Source organism: Chiloscyllium plagiosum, unplaced genomic scaffold (genome assembly GCF_037043375.1).
Source record: "Chiloscyllium plagiosum isolate Xiang-an unplaced genomic scaffold, Cpla_swu_hap1 HiC_scaffold_37, whole genome shotgun sequence".
Lineage (NCBI taxonomy): Eukaryota > Metazoa > Chordata > Chondrichthyes > Orectolobiformes > Hemiscylliidae > Chiloscyllium > Chiloscyllium plagiosum.
Genome location: NW_028270175.1, coordinates 24,596,112 through 24,617,319, shown reverse-complemented (window position 1 = coordinate 24,617,319; position 21,208 = coordinate 24,596,112). Strand labels below are relative to the sequence as shown.

Below are 21,208 nucleotides of genomic sequence, written 5' to 3'. Positions count from 1 at the left end.
TTACCTCAAACTCATCTGGAAAATGCTTGCACTGTGTCTGTTTCAACTGAATGAAATAGGTCATGGCCAGCCTTCAGTTCATTCCTCAGAGTAATGCTGTTGACCAAGCAGAGTCAACCTGTCTGATTTAAGTTTGAACAAAACTTGGAAGTTAACTGTCATTCATCATCTAACTAGTGATTTTTTCATGGCAACACCTTTACCGATCATAGTCCACTTGCCAACCAATCGGCGTGATCTTTTCATACAAAATTAAAAATTTTGTTCCCCTTCACGTTGTTAATCTTGCAAATTATTCAGATAAATGTAGTTTAGAAAGCTTCAACAAAATATAAAGTTAAAAATCACACAACACCAGGTTATAGTCCAACAGGTTTAATTGGAAGCACACTAGCTTTTGGAGCGACGCTCCTTCATCAGGTGATGAAGGAGCTTTGCTCCGAAAACTAGTGTGCTTCCAATTAAACCTGTTGGACTATAACCTGGTGTTGTGTGATTTTTAACTTTGTACACCCCAGTCCAACACTGGCATCTCCAAATCATCAACAAAATATGTTTTTGTTCAGTGATACTCAAGTTCTATACTACCATACAAAAATTTAGAACAGAGTTACTATAACTTGTGCCCATAAAACACAAAAAGATTACTAGATGTGTAAATATTTCTAAAGAAGGCAGACCTCCCATGAAATTGCTTACTGTTCAGTATAATTTGTGCAGTAGCTAAAGGCTTTGTTAAAGGAGATTCATGTCCGTTCCCAGGTATCTTTGACCCCTTACCATACAATGTTTGACCTGCCCACAATCTCACCCTTTTCCTGCTTAGCCTTAGTCCTTCTGACGTACCAATTTAGAAAACTAGCAAAAAAACTGATACAGCCCAAGAACAGCTGGCAGCTCCACAGGGGCCATGGTGTGAAAATGAGCAATTAAATTCAAAGTGTAGTGGTGTTTAGGCTTGTAATTTAAGATGTGGGTAAACCAAGCATTCCTTCATTCTCAAATACGTGAAACATGAAAGAGGATGCAAGTGTGTGTGCTAGGATTAATTTCTGGGAAAGTTTGAGGATATGTGCTCCCAGATAAATTAGATTTTTGATCTTTTATTTGATGAATTTTCCAGTCTTTTAGAAACTACAAAGACCATGCAAATTACTCTTTTCTTCATCAAAAGAAGTACTTTTGCTACCTTACATCCAAGTACACTTTAAAGAATTTTCTGTAGATCATAAAAGTTCAGAAGTAGCCATCTATAAACCATCAAAGTTGGGTTAAGTACCATTAACATTTAAGCCCTTTTTTTGAACATGCACTCACTTTGACAAAGTTATGCCAACACACATGCTAAGTTAGAGTCATAGAGATGTACAGCACAGAAGCAGACCCTTTGGTCCAACTTGTCCATGCGGACCAGATATCCCAACCTAATCTAGTCCCATTTGCCAGCACTTGGTCCATATCCCTCTAAACCCTTCATATACCCATCCAGATGTCTTTTAAATGCTGAAATTGTACCAGCATCCAGCACTTCCTTTGGCAACTCATTCTACATGCATGAAAAAATTGCCCTTAGGTCCCTTTTATGTCTTCCCCCTCTCACCCTGAATCTATGCCCTCTAGTTCTGGACTCCTCCACCCCAACGAAAAGACCTTGTCTGTTTATCCTATTCATGTCCCTCGATTTTATAAACCTCTATATGGTCACCCCCCAGTTTGATTGAACATTCTACATTTCAAAGGAATTAATAAGAAGTAAGTCAACAGCTCCCACCAACCCACCATTGTCATGAGTATCTCATTCAAATTATTGAATAAGTTAAAAACAAATTAGTACAAAAACAACTTTTGAATTAACTGTATACTGTAATCTGAATTTTAAGCATAATTTAGATTGAAGGGATTGCTTTAACCAATCCCTTTAGATTTCCAAATGGATTAGTGACTCATCTCTTATTGGAAGAAGGAGATTTACATTAGTTCAGACTAATTTTGGGCCATCTGAAATTGAGTTATGGTGTTACAATTCATTTTGGGGGGTGGGGGGAGTTCAAGTTGCTATGGTAACTTGCATTTTCATGCATGTTGTGATTTGGAGATATAGATAGTGACCGTAGAGACTCTTGTTACTTTAGATCACATGGCTGAGTAGAAGTCTCTTCCATTATTAACACCTTCCACTGAGTTGTGCTGGAAGGATTTACAATCTGATACTCAACCATTTAATAAATGCCCCTTTCTTGGTGCAAATTGAGTGTTGAGACTTGAATTCAGTGTTTCCAGCTGAGAGGCTGGTATCCTCAGAGACTGGAGCCCTAAATTACACCAGAAATAAGATACACAGAGACAAAATTCATGAGAAGAAGAAATCACATGATTTCAGAAAACTTTGCATATTGAACAGCTTTTTATTTTGGGACAATGCATATGGGATCAAGAAAGAAAAGGTACTTAATGTTATATACTATTACATCTCTCAGAAACATCTCAAAATGCTGCACATTTAATGTATAATGTGAGGTTATTATGTAGGAAAAAATATCAGATTAGCTTTCACAACCAGCAACTGGACAAATCAACAACAGAAATTGCTGGAGAAACTCAGCATATCTGGCAGTATCAGTGGAGAGAAAAAAACAAGTTAATGTTTAGAGTCCATTAATCCTTCTTCAGAATTCAGACTCCAGCTAATTTGTTTTAAATAGTTTTAGTTGTATAAGCCACATTGGCAAAGGCACTTGGAGAGATCCCTCTGTATAATGCAAAGAGCCTTTAGTGTCACTGAAATGGGCAAATATGGTTCTAATTTGATTTCATCCAGAAATAGATGTGCTACTACTTTAAAACATAGATGGAGATATGACAAAGATATTTGAATATTCATGTGAACAGTAATTTCTAACTTACGTTGCTGTTTTGCTCTTTTAAGATTCTCAAAAAGGTTTATATTCTTGAATCGGTAAAAAAAATACTGCGGTGTGTAACATTTTTAAAATCACTAAAATATGCAAAATTGTGGTTTGCAAGAACAGGCATAGTGGAGATGGTGAATAGTTTTGCAGTCGCAGGTTGACATAATTAAATCCAGTAGCAAGCAAAAAATCTAGTATATTGTTTTGGATTATTAATATCACACCTCCCGTTTCTAATACTTGGTGTTCTTGCTTGTACAGTAACCAACACCAGAGCAAAAGGACCTGGATCACAAATTCCTCGCATAAACAAACTGAAAATAATTTTCAAAGTTACTGAATCTAACCAATATGGACATAACAGTTTATCTTTGAAAGGTTGACAGGAAGTGAAAGCAGACACATTATGTTTAGTTAGCAGATTTCCTGTGATTTGCTTTCGACAAGTTGGGTGCATCATTGCAGAAATTTCAGCTTTGCATCAACATTAACCTTATAGCATGTGAATTGGGTATCTTACATCCTACTAACTCAGAAGCAAAGCAAAGTAAGACTATCTCTTTCAGTGAGTCTCATCGTATTGTTTCTATTTTAGGCCAGGCAATAACAGCAGCACCATATGGGCCCAGAGGATCTTGGTTCTTGTTCCCTCTACTATACAGGTGTATCTGAATAGAGTTGATTAAAACGTGTTATTTGAACTAAGAGATAAATAAACATGTTTTGGAAGAGAGAGCAAATGATGCTTTGGTCTGTCGATCAGGAGCTGTTTAACAGTGTCCATTGAATCTTATAAAGAGACTCTAGCAAAGTGAGTTACAAATCAAAAGCATTGTTCGAAAGCTAACACTCTGGGGGCTTTGACACAGTAAGAACTGCAGATGCTGGAAGTTAGAGTCAATAAAATGTGGAGCTGGAAAAGCACAGCTGGTCAGACAGCACTGGAGGAGCAGGAAAGTCAACATTTTGGGTCAGGATCCTTCATCAGGACTCTGGGCTGTGTAGTTTATTGCCCTTAAACTGTACTTTGTCAGTCAAGTGATCTATAGCACATGGGTTAGTTATGTTACGTGCAGTTAGTCAGTTTAATGATTAAAGTGGAAATCATTACATCTTGCACATGTTTCTATAGAGAATACTATATAGGGTCATAGTGTGAACACTGTGGCTGTTATCTGGGGAGAAGGCACATTGGACAAATCAAAACTGTTGGAACTTCTGTCTATCTGGGGACATTGTAACATTTGGAGCTTATAAGAGTGCAGCTCATTCTATTTCTGATAACATACATTCTGACCATATAAAGTCAATCAGTGATAGTTTAAATCATCCATATCTCTTCATAAGTCTCTGGACGTTCGTGTTTTTGACATCAATGCTGTTGAGAGATGGATTAATAAATAACCTGTACTCTGTAACATTGGCTCAGACCACAAAATAATCCCTGAACTCAGTCCAAATACTTATCTGACCAATACTGTATCTACCAATAAGGTTCTCTTAACCAATCTTACTACTTATCATTCCCAATATGCTTGCCTAGCTCAACAGGAAATAGAAATAAAATACTTAGGTTTTCCTGGTCTTTAGGGCTCATTAGGAGGCATAATACAAACTAAATCATGGATAGAAACTTTTTAAATCTCAAGCCAATGCACTTCAGTGTCCCTTACAGTAAATGCTTCAATACTTTTTAGATTCCTTTGCAATGCATTATCATGGCTCAGTTGTCAGAACTGAATCAACATTAATAGTTTCAAAGCCTACCCTAAGATTTGGACTCCAAGCTAACACTCCAGTCCAGTCTTAAGAGAGTGCTGCATTGTCACAGATGCCATCTTTCAAATGAGATGCTAAACTAACGTCCTGTCTGGTGGCTTTGGTGAATGTTAAAGAGCCAGTTGCATTTTTTGAAGATGCGCAAAATAGCAATCTGATCACATTTATTCCCTTAGTCAGAACATACTCAATTGAATAACAGAGGAAGATAGTTCCATAAGAAAGGGAATAAAAAGAAGATGTATTTATATTATATTTTATCACTAGAAGGTAGTCGATATTACATTGCTGTTCAAAAAGAGAGAATTAACTTAGAACAATTGACATTTCTCAATTCTAGACATTTTCTTATGTTCCATTGTCTGTGATCAAATTGGTGAGTATTTTTGTGCACGTTCATTTATATATTATGTGATTTGGACTTAGGCATGAAGAATAAAGTAAAAAAAGTAGGTGATGCCACAAATACGGAGTTGACAAAAATAAGGAGAGCTGTAAAACATTTCAAGAGCACGTAGACAGCTTAGCAGGATTTGAAGATGGGTGGCATACAAGGAAGAAGCATTTGGGGAAGAAAGGCAATGTTGGTGAATATATCACATTGTTTTTAAAGGCACCATATAAATGCAAGTTTTTAAAAAAATATATTTTCAATTGGGAGAAGCAGAAGGGTTGAGGAATGAAGAGAACCAGGGATTTGGATGCATTATTTTGAAAATGTGAATGTAGGTTCCTAATATCTTTAAAAGGCCAGTAAGCACTTGAAATTTTGTAAATAGAGCCTGCAGGGGACCAGTATCAATGTTAAGTTCATGCAAAACCAGAGATGGGCTTTAGTTTAAGTATAATGTGCAATTTTGGATGTCTCATTGAAAAGGACTTTTGAGTCACAACTAATTCACGACACAGCTTTTCCAAAATTTAATTACCCCATCTTGACAGTTTGAGAATTTGATTTAATATTAAAATTACTTTTAATGTCAATGCTAGCATCAGTAAAAGTGACTATGAGTGACTAGTGTCAGCCTGTAGAATATGTGCTCACACCTTCGAGTAAGACTTAAAACTTCTGATTTAGCAAGTGCTAAAATGAACCAGGCTGATATCCTTGGAATGTTATTCTGGCATATTCCTTTTCTGAATTTATTTTAACCGTCAATTCCCAAAATGTATATTTATTCATCAATTCCTACAGTATTCAGTAATACAGTAATAATTGCTATCTTCAGAGACCAATTAAGGACATTCCTGATAAGAATGACATATGATATTCACCTCATCAACTTGAGTGAAGTCATCCATCAATCTTTGATGGATAAATTGGACCTATTAAACAAATAATTTGCACTTGAATGCCATGAATAATTTTGAATATAGTAAATTCCACATTTTATTGTGAAATAGGAAAACATACAGACTGGAAAGTTGTGTTTTCATGACTAACAGGGCATGACCTGAAACTGATTATCTACATCTTTTAATCATTCTGCCCTGCCGAGCTGATGGTTCAGTTTTCCGTATTTAGGTCCTGGGTTATTTATTGGTTTATATCCGTTAACACAAGAGATGGGGGGAACAGGAACCTGCAATTCACAAGTGCTCTTCAGACAACAGGAACAAAGTACATTCATGTTGCACCTTTCATACAATGAAATAACACAAGGTGCATTACAGGGTATTAACTACTATAAAACATAAAAACAAAATTGAGTGACAGGGAGATAGTGCATCAAATTACCAAATGCTGGACCAAAGACGTAGCTTTTAAATGAGGCAAGCAAGGCAGAAGCAAATGGGTTTTGAAAGGGAATTCCAGACCTATTGGGTGAATGAACACCTCGTTACCAGTGGGTGGAACATTTATGAAGTTGGTGAAGCTTAAGAAGAGCACAGATATCTGAGACAATTGTGTCACTAAATGACATTACAGAGAGAATAAAGATAGATTTCAATGCAGCTGTGTGCAATCATATTAGGTGTAACACTAAACAAAACTTATAAATCCAGAGTAAACTTACAGAACCAAACAGTTAATTTGCTTTGACTGAATTCCAAGAATGGATTAAAAAATGTTAAGTAGCGATTTCAAGTTTAAATAATAGAAACTGGATATAAATATTTTTATGTAAATTATACTGCTGCTTGGATCAAGGATTGATCGACCCTATTCATGTATTTCATATATTTTTAATGACTCCATTCATCAACAGCTACCTCTGTCAGTGATTCAGACGCAGAGACATCATTAAGAAGAGAACATTTATCATGTGTAGGTAGAATGTTCATATATGGCATCATCTCTGATGAGTAGAAGAATGCATTTTTAATTATGATTAATATCAGTTAAAAAGCTGTTTTGACTGTATAAACTACAGTAAAAGAGCCAGGATGACTACTCCGCTACTGATTTACTAACTAGTAAACAGCGCCATCAAGTGGGAATAGAATCCATTTATCACCCAACCAAATCCACTATATTTATCAAACTGACATTTCAAATCCTCTGTCTTCACTGACAGCAGTCCTCTTACAGTATCTGTACAACAGGTAAATCGCTACATCTTGATTTCCGTACACCCTTCAATGAAGTAGTAAAAAGTTGTCACAATAATAGCTAACGATTTCCATCGCTGACCTTCCATGGCTTGACCCTTGGACCTTAATCTCGTAATACTTCTGATGCCATAATCTCTTCTAACCACAGTCAAAACTCCATCGCAAGAAAGCTTCCAAAAAAGTTACATTTCCTCTTTCACTTCAATATCAAGCATATCCTATCTGCTAAGTAATTCCTAACTCTTTGAGGTTAAATCTTGTATGTTGATTCCGTATAGAGGCGGAATCAAACAGCACTGAAACAGACCTTCATCTCAACCAGTCTAAGCCGACCAAGTTTCCTAAACTGAGCTACTCCCATTTGGTCCAAATTTCTATCTAGAAGAATCTCCCAGCTCCCTCACTCCTAAGTAGGATACAACCAACCCCAACTTCAAAGAATCTCTACACTGTGGACACAGGCCATTCAGCCCTCAGTCTACACCTTTTCTCCAAAAAGCATCCACCCAGACCCTGTATTTCCTGTGGCTAATCCTCCTACCCTGCTCATCCCTGGACACTATGAGCAATTAGCATGGTGAATCTACCTAACCTTCACATCTTTGGACTGTGGGCAGAAACCAGAACACCGACACGAGGAGAATGTGCAAACTCCAGACAGACAGTTGCTCAAGGCTGGAACCAAATCCAGGTCCCTGGTGCTGTGAGGCAGCTGTGCTAACCACTGAGCTGCAGTGTGAACCCTATCTTCTCTATTTTGTTTTTATCCACTTTGCCACTATTACTATAATCATTCCCCTTAAGTCTAACCAGATCGAATTTCCCCTAGTTGTTTCTAAGCTCAGAATTATGTCCTGTACATCAGCCTTTTCATGCATTCTGTTAAAATAAGGACTTAATGCTTCGTCACCTTCTCCCAACTAACATTTTGACAGGATAAATTGTGAAACTCCTTTGCCACTTCCTCCTTTTGTTCCTGCAATCTGGAGGCATTTAAAATCTAAATTTTGACATTGTCTATTGAGTCCGTCTTCATTTGCGTCAATATCTGTTTTTACTATTTCAACCTGGATGATACTTAAATTCTGGGCCTTCTTCTGAGCTTTTTACTCTAAAAGCATTTCAGAGAACAGGATCTTCACTGTTAAATTAACCAGAATAACATTCATTGGCATCAAATGCACCAAATTGCATTTGTGCTTTTAATGTAACAGATACCTGAAAGGACTTCACAGGAGTGTTATCTAAGACAATTTATCACCAAACCACATAAGGATACTAGGAGAGGTGGTCAAAAGCTAAGCTAAAAAGGAAGGTTTGGAAGAGCATCTCAAAACAAAGCATATCAGAAGTCCAGAGGATACGGGGAGAAATTCTGGAGCTTAGGATCTAGATACCTGAAGGCACAGCCATCACTGATGGAACAATTAATATAAGATATATAAGAGGTCAGATTTGCAAGAGTGCAAGAAGATTGTATGGCTGAAGGAAGTTATAGAAAAAGGGGGGAATAAGACCACAGAGGGATTTAAAAATGAGATTTGACACCAAGGTGTTGTCAGAGCAGACCAGAAGGTAAGTGAGCACAGGAATGGTGGACAAATAGGTCTCAGTGCAAGTTGGAACATGGACAACAGACTTTTGAATGAGCTGGTTGATGAAAATTGATGGTAGCCAGCAGCTGGATAGGACAGGAATACTGAAGCCTGGAAGTAATAAATGAATGGGCAAGGAAGATGTTCAACAACACACTGGCTGAGAGATGCAAAATATCTGCAAAGTTAATCCAATTTTTTAAATCAGAAAAATTGTAATCCAGCAGAAAATTCAGAATATTGTGAATCAATCTGTAAATTGGCTGGGATTTAAAACATGCTGTATTAAGAGTTTTAGTGTGCAATGTTTACTTGGAAATAGGTCAAATTTATCCATGAAATCTCGTAAGAAATGGAATTGTTGGATTTTGCATCAACTTGCAAAGGGTTTGTAGAACTGATGAAACAGACAGATCTAAACCTTCTGATGAAGGACTAATGCCCAAAACGTCGATTCTCCTGCTCTTCAGATGCTGCCTGACTGGCTGTGCTTTTCCAGCACCACACTCTTCGACTCTGATCTCCAGCATCTATAGTGCTCACTTTCTCCTAGATCTAAACATAATCCATGAAGCAACAGATCAAAATGTTTTAAAATACTTGAATTTTTAAACTTAAGGTAGCTCGAGCTGTGTAACAACATTTCATCCGCAATTACAATATACTTAGTAAGCATATTGGCAATAATGTGGAAATCACTACCATAAGGAGTAACTAAGAGGAATAGCATAGGTACATTTAACAGGTTGCTCAATACACACAAGAAAGAAGAAAGAACAGAAGGCCAAGCTAATTGTGGTAGATGTAGGAGGATGAAAGGAGACCTGATACAGTATGAAGCACAAAGAGACCAGCTTGGTTGAATTATCAATTCCTGGGCTGCAGATTTTGGACAGATCAACATTAAACCATTGCACTTTTACAATATGAGATACACTTACATGACCAGTTAGATTGTTTGACAGATTCTAGGAAATACCTGAGCTGAGTGATGAATAAATTAAAAACATGGATAGAAAAAAATGTATTTATTTGATATTTCTTAGTGTAGCAATGTTCCAAGTTACAGACAATCACACAAATGCAGACTTCCACTGATCCAGCTTACTTCCTTTGTTACGTATAAATGTGCATTTTCAGTATGTAAGTTAGCTTGCTGAGGTTGAAAGGTTTGTTTTCAGACATTTTGTCACCATACTAGGTAACATGATCAGTGAGAGTCTTCGGTGAAGCGCTGGTGGTGTGTTCTGCTTCTCTATTTACAGGTCTTGGTTTCTTGAGGTGGATGATGCCATTTCCTGTTCTTTTTTTCAAGGGAAGGTAGATAAGGTCTAAATCATTGTGTTTATTGATGGAGTTCTGGTTAGAATGCCATGCCTCTAAGAATTCTCGTACATGTCTTTGTTTCACCAGTCTTAGGATGTGTGTATTATCCGAGGCAAAGTGACATCCTTCTTTGTCTGTATGTATGGAAACTAGTAACGGTGGGTCGTGTCTTTTGGTGGCCAGTTGGTGTTCATGTATCCTCGTAGCAAGTTTCCTGCTAGTTTATCCGATGTAGTGTTTTTTACAATTCTTGTATGGTATCTTGTAAATGACGTTAGTTTTGCTGGTGGTATCTATTGGATCCTTTAGGTTCATTAGTCACTATTTAAGTGTATTGGTAGGTTTGTGGACTACCATGATGCCAAGGGTTCTGAATAGTCTGGAAGAAATTTCTAATATGTCTTTGATGTAAGCTAACGTGGCTATAGTTTTTGGTTGCGTTGTGTCTGCTTGTTTGGGTTTACTTCTGAGGAATCGGCAGATTATGTTTATTGGGTACCTGTTTTTCTTGAAAACATTCTATAGATATTCTTCTTCTGCTTTTTTGTAGTTCTTGGGTGCTGCAGTGTGATGTAGCTCGTTGAAATAATGTCCTGATTCCGCTCCATTTGTGGGTATTGGGATGATTGCTTCTGAAGTTAAGTATTTGGTCCGTGTGTGCTGTTTTTCTGTAGACACTGGTTTGAAGCTCTCTGTTAACTGTACGTTCAACTGTCACGTCTAGGAATGGGAGTCCTCCTCTTTTGTGAATTTTATGCCTGTCAGGATATTGTTGATGGTGTATGTTTCCTCTAATTTGTTCTGTTTTGACAAAGGTGTCATCTATGTAGCGGATCCAAAATTTGGGTTGGATAGATTGGGGGGGGGCAGCTTGTTTAAGTACATTTTCAGTTTATCGCATAATAGTCTCTTGTAGGAATGACCAACGTTTGCCTGTTCATTTCACTGTGGATGAAGTATTTGATTGAAGTCTCTTTTTCAACTGAAGCTCAGCACAGCAAATACACACTCTCCTTGTCCCATTTTGCTGAGACAAGCGACTGGCAAGCCCCAGCAGATCAACGAAAGGCACATTACACCCGCTTGAATAGTGGGGTTCACAAATAAAACTAACAGGCTGACAACATAATACTAGTTGGTTCAAATAATAATCTTCACATATAGCTCAAAATTACATTGAACTTCAGGCCCAGTTTCCAGTCGTGTTTGTCCGCAATGAAACTGCTATTTGTTGCTGCATTAAGGTATCTCTTAAAGCACCCATGTGTTACTTTCCAACTGTTACATTGTTAGCAATGAAGCTGTTACATTTGATGAGACGTTCAGGGCAGACAGTTGCAATATGCTGTGAATGGCCTGCTCCTGTCTCCCTGACAACCCAAATACAGAAGTAACAGCCCCGCCAACGCACAGAGAACAATCAGGACGATCAGAATCCAGGTCAGGGCCGAGTTTTTGAAAAAATACTGCAGTGCAAATATAAGGATCAAGAAGAAGAGCATAGTCAGCAGAAAGCGTTTGATGGCCGATACGGCTACCCGATTCCGAAATTGCTCGTTCTCGTTCTCTGGGTGACTGGCGCTCTGGCTGACCAGAGTACAAGTGCTTGTGTGGGTCTGCAGCAGGAGGTGTGGAGACAGCACCACCTCGGGCACAGATTCAGGGAAGGCGGACATCCTCCTGGACAGGACTTCCATCAGGCGTGGATTATCCGGAAGATTGCTGATGAGTGCCTCCATCACCAGCGTGGAGCGTCTGCAGAGAGGGCAAGTAACGACCCAGGAGCCATCCTTGACTGACACCATGATCTTCAGGCAGATTGCACAGAAACAGTGCTGGCAAGCCAAGAGCTTGGGTTTTCGAATGAAAGAATCGAACTTGTTAAAGCAGATGGGGCAGTCTTGCTCTGTTGCTGGGGTGTTTATAGCCAACACTTTGTCCATCCTTGCGCACTGTCTCAAACCCAACACACAGAAACAGAGTCGACGTTCCTCAGGACTTCTGTCTGAGGCTGTCGGTATATTTATAGCTCTACAGCAGGTCATTCGCACGGCTTCTTTTGGCTCAGAAGTTTCATTGCACAATTCGCCCGAGGGTTATGGTGCATGTAATGTGTAACTAGTTTATTGAGTTTATATCTTGACTTGATAAGTTCTAACTGACTCAGTTCAGCAGCGGTTGGTGCTGCTAATTGAAATTCTTTCACGGTTATTGCTTTGTGTCAATGACACAAGCTGAATAGGCCTTTGCTGGGGAGCTGTCTGTAGCCAGGGTCACACCCAACAAACTCTCATCCAGACTTGACTGGTTCTGCTGCCTGGCCCAGGAAAGACTGAAGTTCAGAATGTGTGACTCATACTTTCAGCTCCCCGGACTTCGTATGGTCGTGTCTGGAACAAGATGATACAGACTTAAATAAAAACGGAAAGTGCTGGAATATACTCAGTGGGCCTGTCCGTATCTATTGTGAGCGAAAAACAGAATTCACTTTTCACATCAACAGTCTTTCATCAAACTGAAGCCAGCCAAAATAATGCTGCAGTAAAAGACTCAGAATCTAGGTTTGCAACATCCTTCATATAGCAGGGAGACCAGAATTGAATGCAGAATTCCAAAAGTGGCCTGATCAATGTTCTGTACAGCCACAGCATGACCTCCCAACTCCTACACTCAATATACCTACCAATAAAAGCAAACATACTAAACGCCTTGTTCACTATCCTGCCTTAATTTGTTCTCCTAAAGCTCTGGAATTTCTTGCTTTTGGCTCTCCATCTTTTATTCTGTACATCCTCCCACCTTCCAAGTTTAGCCAAGTTTTTGGTTATCTGGCTTATTATCTCCTTACATGTCAAACTTTGATAAACTTATGTAAAGGGTGCCATATAAAACCAAGTTTTTGTTGTTACTCACTGTTGGCGCACAGATTGAGATCTGATGAAATATCTTTTGTTTGGGTGGCATGGTGGCACTGCTGCCTCACAGCGCCAGAGACCCGGGTTCAATTCCCGCCTCAGGCGACTCTCTGTGTGGAGTTTGCACATTCTCCCCGTGTCTGCGTAGGTTTCCTCCCACAATCCAAAAATGTGCAGGTTAGGAGAATTGGCTATACTAAATTGCCTGTAGTGATAGGTGAACGGGTAAATGTAGGAGAATGAGATTGGGTGGGTTACGCTTTGGTGTCTCGGTGTGGACTTGTTGGGCCGAAGGGCTTGTTTCCACACTGTAAGTAATCTAATCAGCAAAACGATGGAACGCAGTGATCTGACACACCTGCCCAATGGCCATGATACTGACTCCTTCCTGTTAAGTTATCAAAGAATGGGGATAAAATCTCAGAAAACCCTCCCTTACAGTACCATTGGCATACCTTCACTACAGCAGATCAGGAAGATAATTCACAAACACTTCTGAAAAGGACGGGTAATGAAAGTGCTGGATTTGCCAAAGATACTCACATGCCCATTAATTTTTTTATATAGAAAGGAGCTATTAAATTACATGAATTCTTGACTGAAAATGATCCCTTCCTTATCAGCTCTTTTTAATAAGAAAGTAACCTTATGCATAAGAGTTAATACAAGTCAGGCTTCATGGTGGCTGATCCAATTACATTTTGTAATTATACCTACTGGTTCAAACCAGCACTAATACTGGAGCTGACAGGAGCTCTGCTACAACTTCCCAGCATTAGAAAAATATTAAACAATTTTGGTGCTACCATGAATTTCAGAGATTCCATTTTGAACATTAGTTTTAAATATTTTTCCTCCTGTATTTAACACTTTCTTTGTCAGTATCTACACATAAAATATAAACACGTTTGAATCCGAGACCAGTCATTATCCTCATTTTTGTAGCTCCTTCTTCCCTCATTGGTCTGTCTCTCTCTGCTTGATTTCTTTTCTCTCTGCTTGTCGGCGTCACTTTCTCGAATTGCAGTATCCTGTATCCTAGATAGCCTTGGTGTGTCTCTTGCTCCAACTTTCAATCTGTTCCAAAGTATTAGAAAAATGGGTGGCACGGTGGTTAGCACTGCTGCCTCACGGCGCCAGAGACCTGGGTTCAATTCCCACCTCAGGTGACTGTGTGGAGTTTGCACATTCTCCTCGTGTCTGCGTGGGTGTGCTCTGGTTTCCTCCCACAGTCCAAAAACGTGCAGTTTAGGTGAATTGGCCATGCTAAATTGCCTGTAGTGTTAGGTGAAGGGGTAAATGTAGGGGAATGGGTCTGGGTATGGTGTGGGTCGGTGTGGACTTGTTGGGCCGAAGGGCCTGTTTCCACACTGTAATTAAGTAATCTAAAGAACTATTTTGCAAATTGTTCAGTTAACATTTAAGTTCAGGTAAGATTCTATTAAGTAAAGGCTGATTTCCAGGTTTTGCTGCAAGGACACTTTGCGTCTGGATGTTTGTTGCTGGAATTCATCACTTAATTTCAAAAGCTACTATTAGTTTGTGTGAAAGCAGGGACACCACTCTGGGAGCTATCAGAGATGAGAGTGCCAAGGTGTTGGTAGGACAGCATCATTCATTTAGTGACAAAGCGTTCATGATACCTGATATCCCTTGCTGCATTTGTAATTAGTTACAATTTTATATTCTCCTGAACTGGAGGACCAGACATAAAATCACCAACAAAGTAAGTGAAAATTCTGATGAAATGAATGTGGGGAATGGAAATAAAAACAGAAGTTTAGTTACAACCTCAACTTGCACCTTATAATCATGGTATGAGAAAAAACATCTGCCCATCAAACCCAATATTTCTGAATAAGGACGGACAGATCTTCTATGATACAATGGTATCTTCCTCTTAGGCAGTCCCTGAAGCCTGAGGATGACATTTTTTCTGGAGTTGTGTCCAGCTGGATCTGCACATGGGTGAAATGAATTATGTTTGATGAGGTAGAAGATTGGTACTTTAGAATCTTTAAAAACTCCTTTTGCTGTTTGTGTTTGACCTCTATTTGGGTCAGTCAGAGACACTTAAAATGGATAGCACCTTCATGTATGTTTCTTCTCCTGTTTGGGTGGTCTTGGGAGAGAGGTTCCCATGAGACAGTGGGGGTGCTGCATTCTTTCAGAAATGTTTTGGGAGCATCCTTGGTGCATTTCCTCTGCCCTCCTGGTAACTGCTTGCTCTGACAAAGCCCGAGTAGAGAACTAGCTTTACATGTCTTATGGCAAACATGACTCTGTGCCCTGCCCATTGCAACAGATTGACCATAGCTTATGCCTCTATGCTGTGGACAGAGGCCTGAAAGAGGACTGTGACATTGGAGCACTCTCGTATTATTGGACTTACAGGCTTTTAAGGAGGCAATACTGTTGGTATTTGTCAACCTAACACTTAAACATATGGTGGTAACACCAAGCTTACATGCCTAGCAGAATAGCAGAAGATGACAACACTTTAGTTTCCTCCAAGCCTATAGTACCCTAACCTCAAACTATATCCCTGTTCCTTCACTGCCGCTGCGTTATAATTCTGGAACTCCCCAGCAGCACTGTGGGTGTACCTACACGTCATGGACTGTAACAGTTCAAGAGGCCAGCTCACCACCTCTTTCTCAGTGCCAGTTTGGGATGGGCAATAAATGCTAGCCTAGCCAATGACATTGATTTCCCAAGACAAATAAAATAAATCATGTTTATTGGGGCAGTTAAGGGATAATTTAAAAAATAAATGTAAGGGTTGTAATTGGGAAATATGTATACAATGCAAGATACTATTAGGGTTAGGCAAGTGCTGATTATCTGCACTGTCAATGTGCTTGTCAAATATCAGGGCCTGGAGGAGCCAAGAATTCCTCCAATTAAACTTTGATAACATTGTTTCAGACAACCCAAAGTTTCAAGGTGCACATCTACTTTCAGTCACAATAATGAAGGAAAGAAAAGCAGCTGATATTAGCAGACTTTGGTTACTGTGGCTCTGGATTAAGGAAAAAGCAGCCTGGCTTCCAATTCCTAATTGCTATATTACGTGTCCTAGTAGCCCAGTTATTTTTTATTTGTTCTTGCAATACATGCATCCCTTGCAAGGCTACTCTTCCTACTTGCCCTTGAGAAAGTGACGTGAGCTTTTTTGTCAAACCAATAGGTAAGTTTGAATTATTTTTCAATGATTAACATAAAACAAGTGTGGAATTAGATTATATAATAAACTAGCTCTTCTTACCACTTTTTCAGCTTTTCTTCTGTTCTGGCCTGCTATCCTTAATCTCCTTGTTTACTTACCCCTTTTATATCTCTCTCCCTCTTGCTCTGTCTCCACTGATCTGCTCACCTCTTCCTCCCTCCCCCCCTCTTTGGTTTAAGTATACATACCACTTTTTCCACACTAGCAACAGTTCTGATGAAGAGTTACCACACTCCCACCATTAACTCTGCTTTCTTCCCACAGATGCTACCAGATCTGTTGAGTTTCTACAGCAATTTCTATTTCAGTCATTAATTTGTGTTTTATCTAAATTGTGGTTAATTAAACAGTTTCCAAATGGAAAAACATTATATGACCACATCAGAAGGAAGGTTTATGGTCTTAAAATTTAATGGTTCAAGCGAACAAATTTAGGTTGACAAATGTGAAAAATTATTTTGTACTCAAGCCATATTTTAAAATGGTTGAGTTTTGTAATTTAAATCATTTGTTTGGTTATTTTGAGCTTTAATCTGTTTTAGGTATAACAGATGTTGTGGAGTGACAGATGGTTGTTGTAGTTAAAAGATTGTGAGGAGAATTGTAAGACATAACACTTGGGATATTTGAGATGATAGTTAATGTCTCAGAGGTTACTACATATTCTAAGCATATACATTAATTATTCATTGGTTTTACCTTATAAATGGAGTTGGCAAACTAAAAACGGCAAGCTGTTATAAAGGGACAGTTTTATAGAACCATTAGCATAATAACAAATGAATCAGGAAACTGTAGGAAATGTCTGTGGCAGAGTGCAGAAATTTACGTATCTCTTATGCCTGTTAAAGTATAGTATATTGGATCTTGTATCTCCATTATCCTGGATGTCACCTTTCATGGTCATGAGGCAGGCCTACTATATTCAAGTAGGAGAAAGTGAGGACTGCAGATGCTGGAGATCAGAGCCAAAAATGTGCCGCTGGAAAAGCGCAGCAGGTCAGGCAGCAACCAAGGAGCAGGAGAATTGACGTTTCGGGCATGAGCTCTTCTTCAGGAATCCACTGAAATCCTTGTAGAAGGAGAAAGAAAGCTTCTTCAAGGAAGGCATCCTTGTAAGAGGATTCACAGTAAGTTAAAATCAACTAGGACAAAGTGAGGACTGCAGATGCTTGAGTTCAGAGCCGAAAATGTGCTGCTGGAAAAGCGCAGCAGGTCAGGCAGCATCCAAGGTGCAGGAGAATCGACGTTTCGGGTATGAGCCCTTGGATGCTGCCTGACCTGCTGCGCTTTTCCAGCGGCACATTTTCAGCTACTATATTCAAGACCAGGTAAAGCTAAGAAGATTGGCCAATGATAGGACAGACATGATTCAACTAGCTTAGTTTGGGAGTGGGTTAGCTCAGTTGGCTGGACAGCTGGTTTGCAAAGCAGAGTGATGCTAACAGTGTGGGTTCAATTCCAACATCAATTGAGGTTACCAGGATGGATTCTCCTTCTCAACACCTTCCCTTGCCAGAGGTTTGGTAGCCCTTAGGTTAAGCCACCACCATTTATCTCTCTCTAATGAGTGAGATGGTATAGTGAGACTATGGCTAGTTTAGTTTTATCTATAACACAATGCACATTATAAATGCAACAGTACCAAGAAGGTGCAGAATGAAATACTAATGATTAGAAGTTATGGTTAAATTTTCAATTCAATTTGGGAATGTGCTGCAATAAGTAGTAAGCAATAGCCCCTGGGTACTTGCACATTGCTTGAGGAGCCTGCCTAATAGGCTGTGTTCTTATACCTCTGGGTCCTAACATCCCCTGTCTTCCATATAAATGAGAGAGCCAGAAGTAATTTATGACCATGTTTATTTGGAACACAAACCAGTTGCATCAAGCTACTGACTGGTTCCCTTGGAGCACAGCACGACTAACTAACAGTTTGCCTGGAATGTGACATTTCATCCTGCTGCTGCAACATAATTCAATATTTTCTGCAACATGTAGTTTGATCTAGTCATTGTCAGATGGAGAGATACCAGCTTCAGCACTCCAAACTGAATTGATTATTTGGCTGAGATAGATGTCAGGTACTGGAAACAATGTAGTGGATTGCTTAAAGTTTTAACTTTAATTGTTAAAATTTTCTTCTCCAGTAAAAAGTCAAGTTACCAGTCTCAAAAGGAGCATAGGGCTACTCTCTCATGACGAATTTAAGCTGAGGGTCACCAAGCCTCAGGTGAGGGGAGAGGTTGTGAAGGAGGAACCTTCATGGTAACATCAGCCAGTACAGGAATTGAACCCAAGCTTTTGGCTTCACTCTGCATCACAAGCCAGCCACCTAGCCAACTAAATAAATCATAGAATCTCTACAGTGTAAAAACAGGCCATTCGGTCCAATAAGTCCACATCAACCCTCCGAAGAATATCCCACCCAGACCCGTTCCTCTACCCTATTATTCTACAGTGTCCCCTGACTAATGCATCTAACCTACACATCCCTGAACACTATGTACAATTTTAGCATGGCCAATTCACCTAACATGCACATCTTCGGACGGTGAGAGGAAACCTGAGTATCCGGAGGAAACCCATGCAGACACAGGGAGACTGTGCAAACACCACACAGACAAGTTTCCCAAGGCTGGAATTGAACCCGGGTCCCTGGCACTGTGAGACAGCAGTACCAACCACTGAACCACCATGCCACCCCAAAATAATACAGCCACAAATAAAATAAATATGCTTGCTGAGTGTAGTTACTTTTTGAGCATTTGGAGAGATAGGAAGTGATAACAATTCTTGAATTCAAAACGAGGGGATCAACATCAGGGCTTCAACTTGAGTGTTTATCAAAATTCAGTCACAGCCGTGAGTCACCTTCTGGCTTGGCAGATGTCATCATATACTGCTACAGCCTTAAAGCTAACCAGCATATTCAATGAGGTGACAGTTCTTCATTGCTTGGCATATAACAAGGGTTTCATTAAGAGACCCTAGTGCAGCCATTGCAAGAGAAAACACACGTACTGATGTGTGTGACAAATGCTATCTAGGCTGCAGTCACTGGGCAGCCCACCAGGATAAGCAATTGAAGCCCTATTTCTTCATCTCTGAAAGTTATAGCAGGCATCAGGAGGTGAGTCTGTAGGCTTGTCATCCTTCAAGTTAGCTCTTTGTATTACCTGCTCAGGCTACCTCAGAATTACAGCAGGTCAACATGGGCAAGAAACTCTTCCGACTGTGAGCAGTAGCTGCACAGCCAACACTTAAAGGTCCAAACACTTGGCCTTCCACCATTAGCAAACAACTCTTGAAGGTTTAAATTGCAACTCCTTCTCCAAGCAGCTTTAGAGTCTATGTACAAACACAACTCTGAAATGGCCTTCAGGATCTCCTGTCCTGCGCGCGCACACACACATATATATATTTATATACATACATACATACATACACACACACACACACAGGATTGATATAAATTGCAATTAATTATTCCAGTGCATTATACTGGGCAATAAGATTGGGGAGCTACAAGTTGTACAAATAAAGAAGGTAATAAAGTCTAAACAGTTAGTTACTGTCAACGATAAGGGATCTCAAGGAAACCTTATAATTAAAGTCAGAGAGGTGTACAACAAGGAAAACAGACTCTCTGGTCCAACTTGTCCATACCAAGCAGAAATGCTAAATTAATCTCGTCCCATTTGCCAGCATCTGGCCCAAATCCCTCTAAACCCTTCCTATTGATATCATCTAGATGCCTTTTAAATGTTGTAAAACACCAATCTCCACTTCTTCTGGCAGCTCATTCCATACACGCACCATCCTCTGCGTGAAAAAAAGATTGCCACTTATGAATCTTTTCCCTCTCACCTTAAACTATGAAAAGACCTTGGCTATTCACCCTATCCATGACTATCATGATTTTATAAACCTCTAAGAGGTCATCCCTCAGCCTCCAACACTCCAAGGAAAATAGCCCCAGCGTATTCAGCCTCTCCCTATAGCTTAAATCCGCCAACCCTGGCAACAACCTTGTAACTCTTATCTGAACCCTTTCAAGTTTCACAACATCGTTCCTATAGCAGGGAGACCAATTGGCACCTTAACTTTGACTAGTACACCATTGTAATTGAAGTGTAAATTAGCTGCATGTTTAAAAGTACAAAAATATTTGCTTCAGGTTTAAAAAGGGTTCTGTTACATGGTGAGAGTTGAGAGTCTGAGGGTAATGAAAAGCTGGCATTAAGAGTATTAGAGGAATGGTAGTGAGTTATAGAAGAAAACAATAAAATAATGGTAATTTGATTAATCATCTATAACCCAGTCTTCAAGAGTTAGGGTTTCAGAATAGTTTAAATTCTGGGTTGTAATGTCAGGTAATCTGATCTGCTGCTTTGCAGTGAGCTATGATGTTGTGTCAGATAGGGGCTGTGTCTACCATATAATCACACTCTGGAAACTTCACTCTTGCTCTCACACAGTTTTGGACCATGCATACATTCTCCTGACAAATTTTTCTCCCAATTTCTGATCCCTTTTACAGAAGCAGAGTTAGTAGGCTGTTGCTTATGGACTGGTGTGGACTTAAAGCTCAGGTCAACCTCAAAACAACATCCTAACAATAATTTCTAGTATTAAATCAACACTACATCCAACAGCAAATAATTAACACCTCAAACATCATATAGGTCCCAAATTTATCATGTCTTAACTCCCTTGTGGCTTTTTGAGAAGTGAATTTTAACATTAAAAAAACACTTCCGTAAAGACTAGAATGAAAACTTGTAATAAACAGATTCCTTTGACTCAATCTTTTCCTGATTGCAAAGTTAAAATTTGGGATGTCTGGCATTAAATTTCTTTGAAAGACCGTGAGCAAAGATTTATTTTGCCACAATG

General features: G+C 39.4%; 1 protein-coding gene and 1 long non-coding RNA gene across 2 annotated transcripts in view; one reads left to right on the top strand and one right to left on the bottom strand.

Moving 5' to 3' along the window:
- LOC148139782 (uncharacterized) overlaps window positions 1–21,208 on the top strand; it is a 519,617-nt gene that overhangs the window by 422,285 nt on the left and 76,124 nt on the right. The gene's annotated exons all lie outside the window — the stretch shown is intronic.
- LOC122540135 (E3 ubiquitin-protein ligase RNF186-like) lies at window positions 10,085–12,245 on the bottom strand. Its single transcript, XM_043675439.2, has one exon. The coding sequence runs from the start codon at window positions 12,208–12,210 to the stop codon at window positions 11,488–11,490; it is 723 nt and encodes a 240-aa protein (XP_043531374.1). The 5' UTR covers window positions 12,211–12,245; the 3' UTR covers window positions 10,085–11,487.

What these genes read in the sequence shown, in the direction of transcription:
- LOC122540135 (XM_043675439.2), bottom strand. Translation starts at nt 12,210, where the DNA reads ATGACCTGCTGTAGAGCTATAAATATACCGACAGCCTCAGACAGAAGT.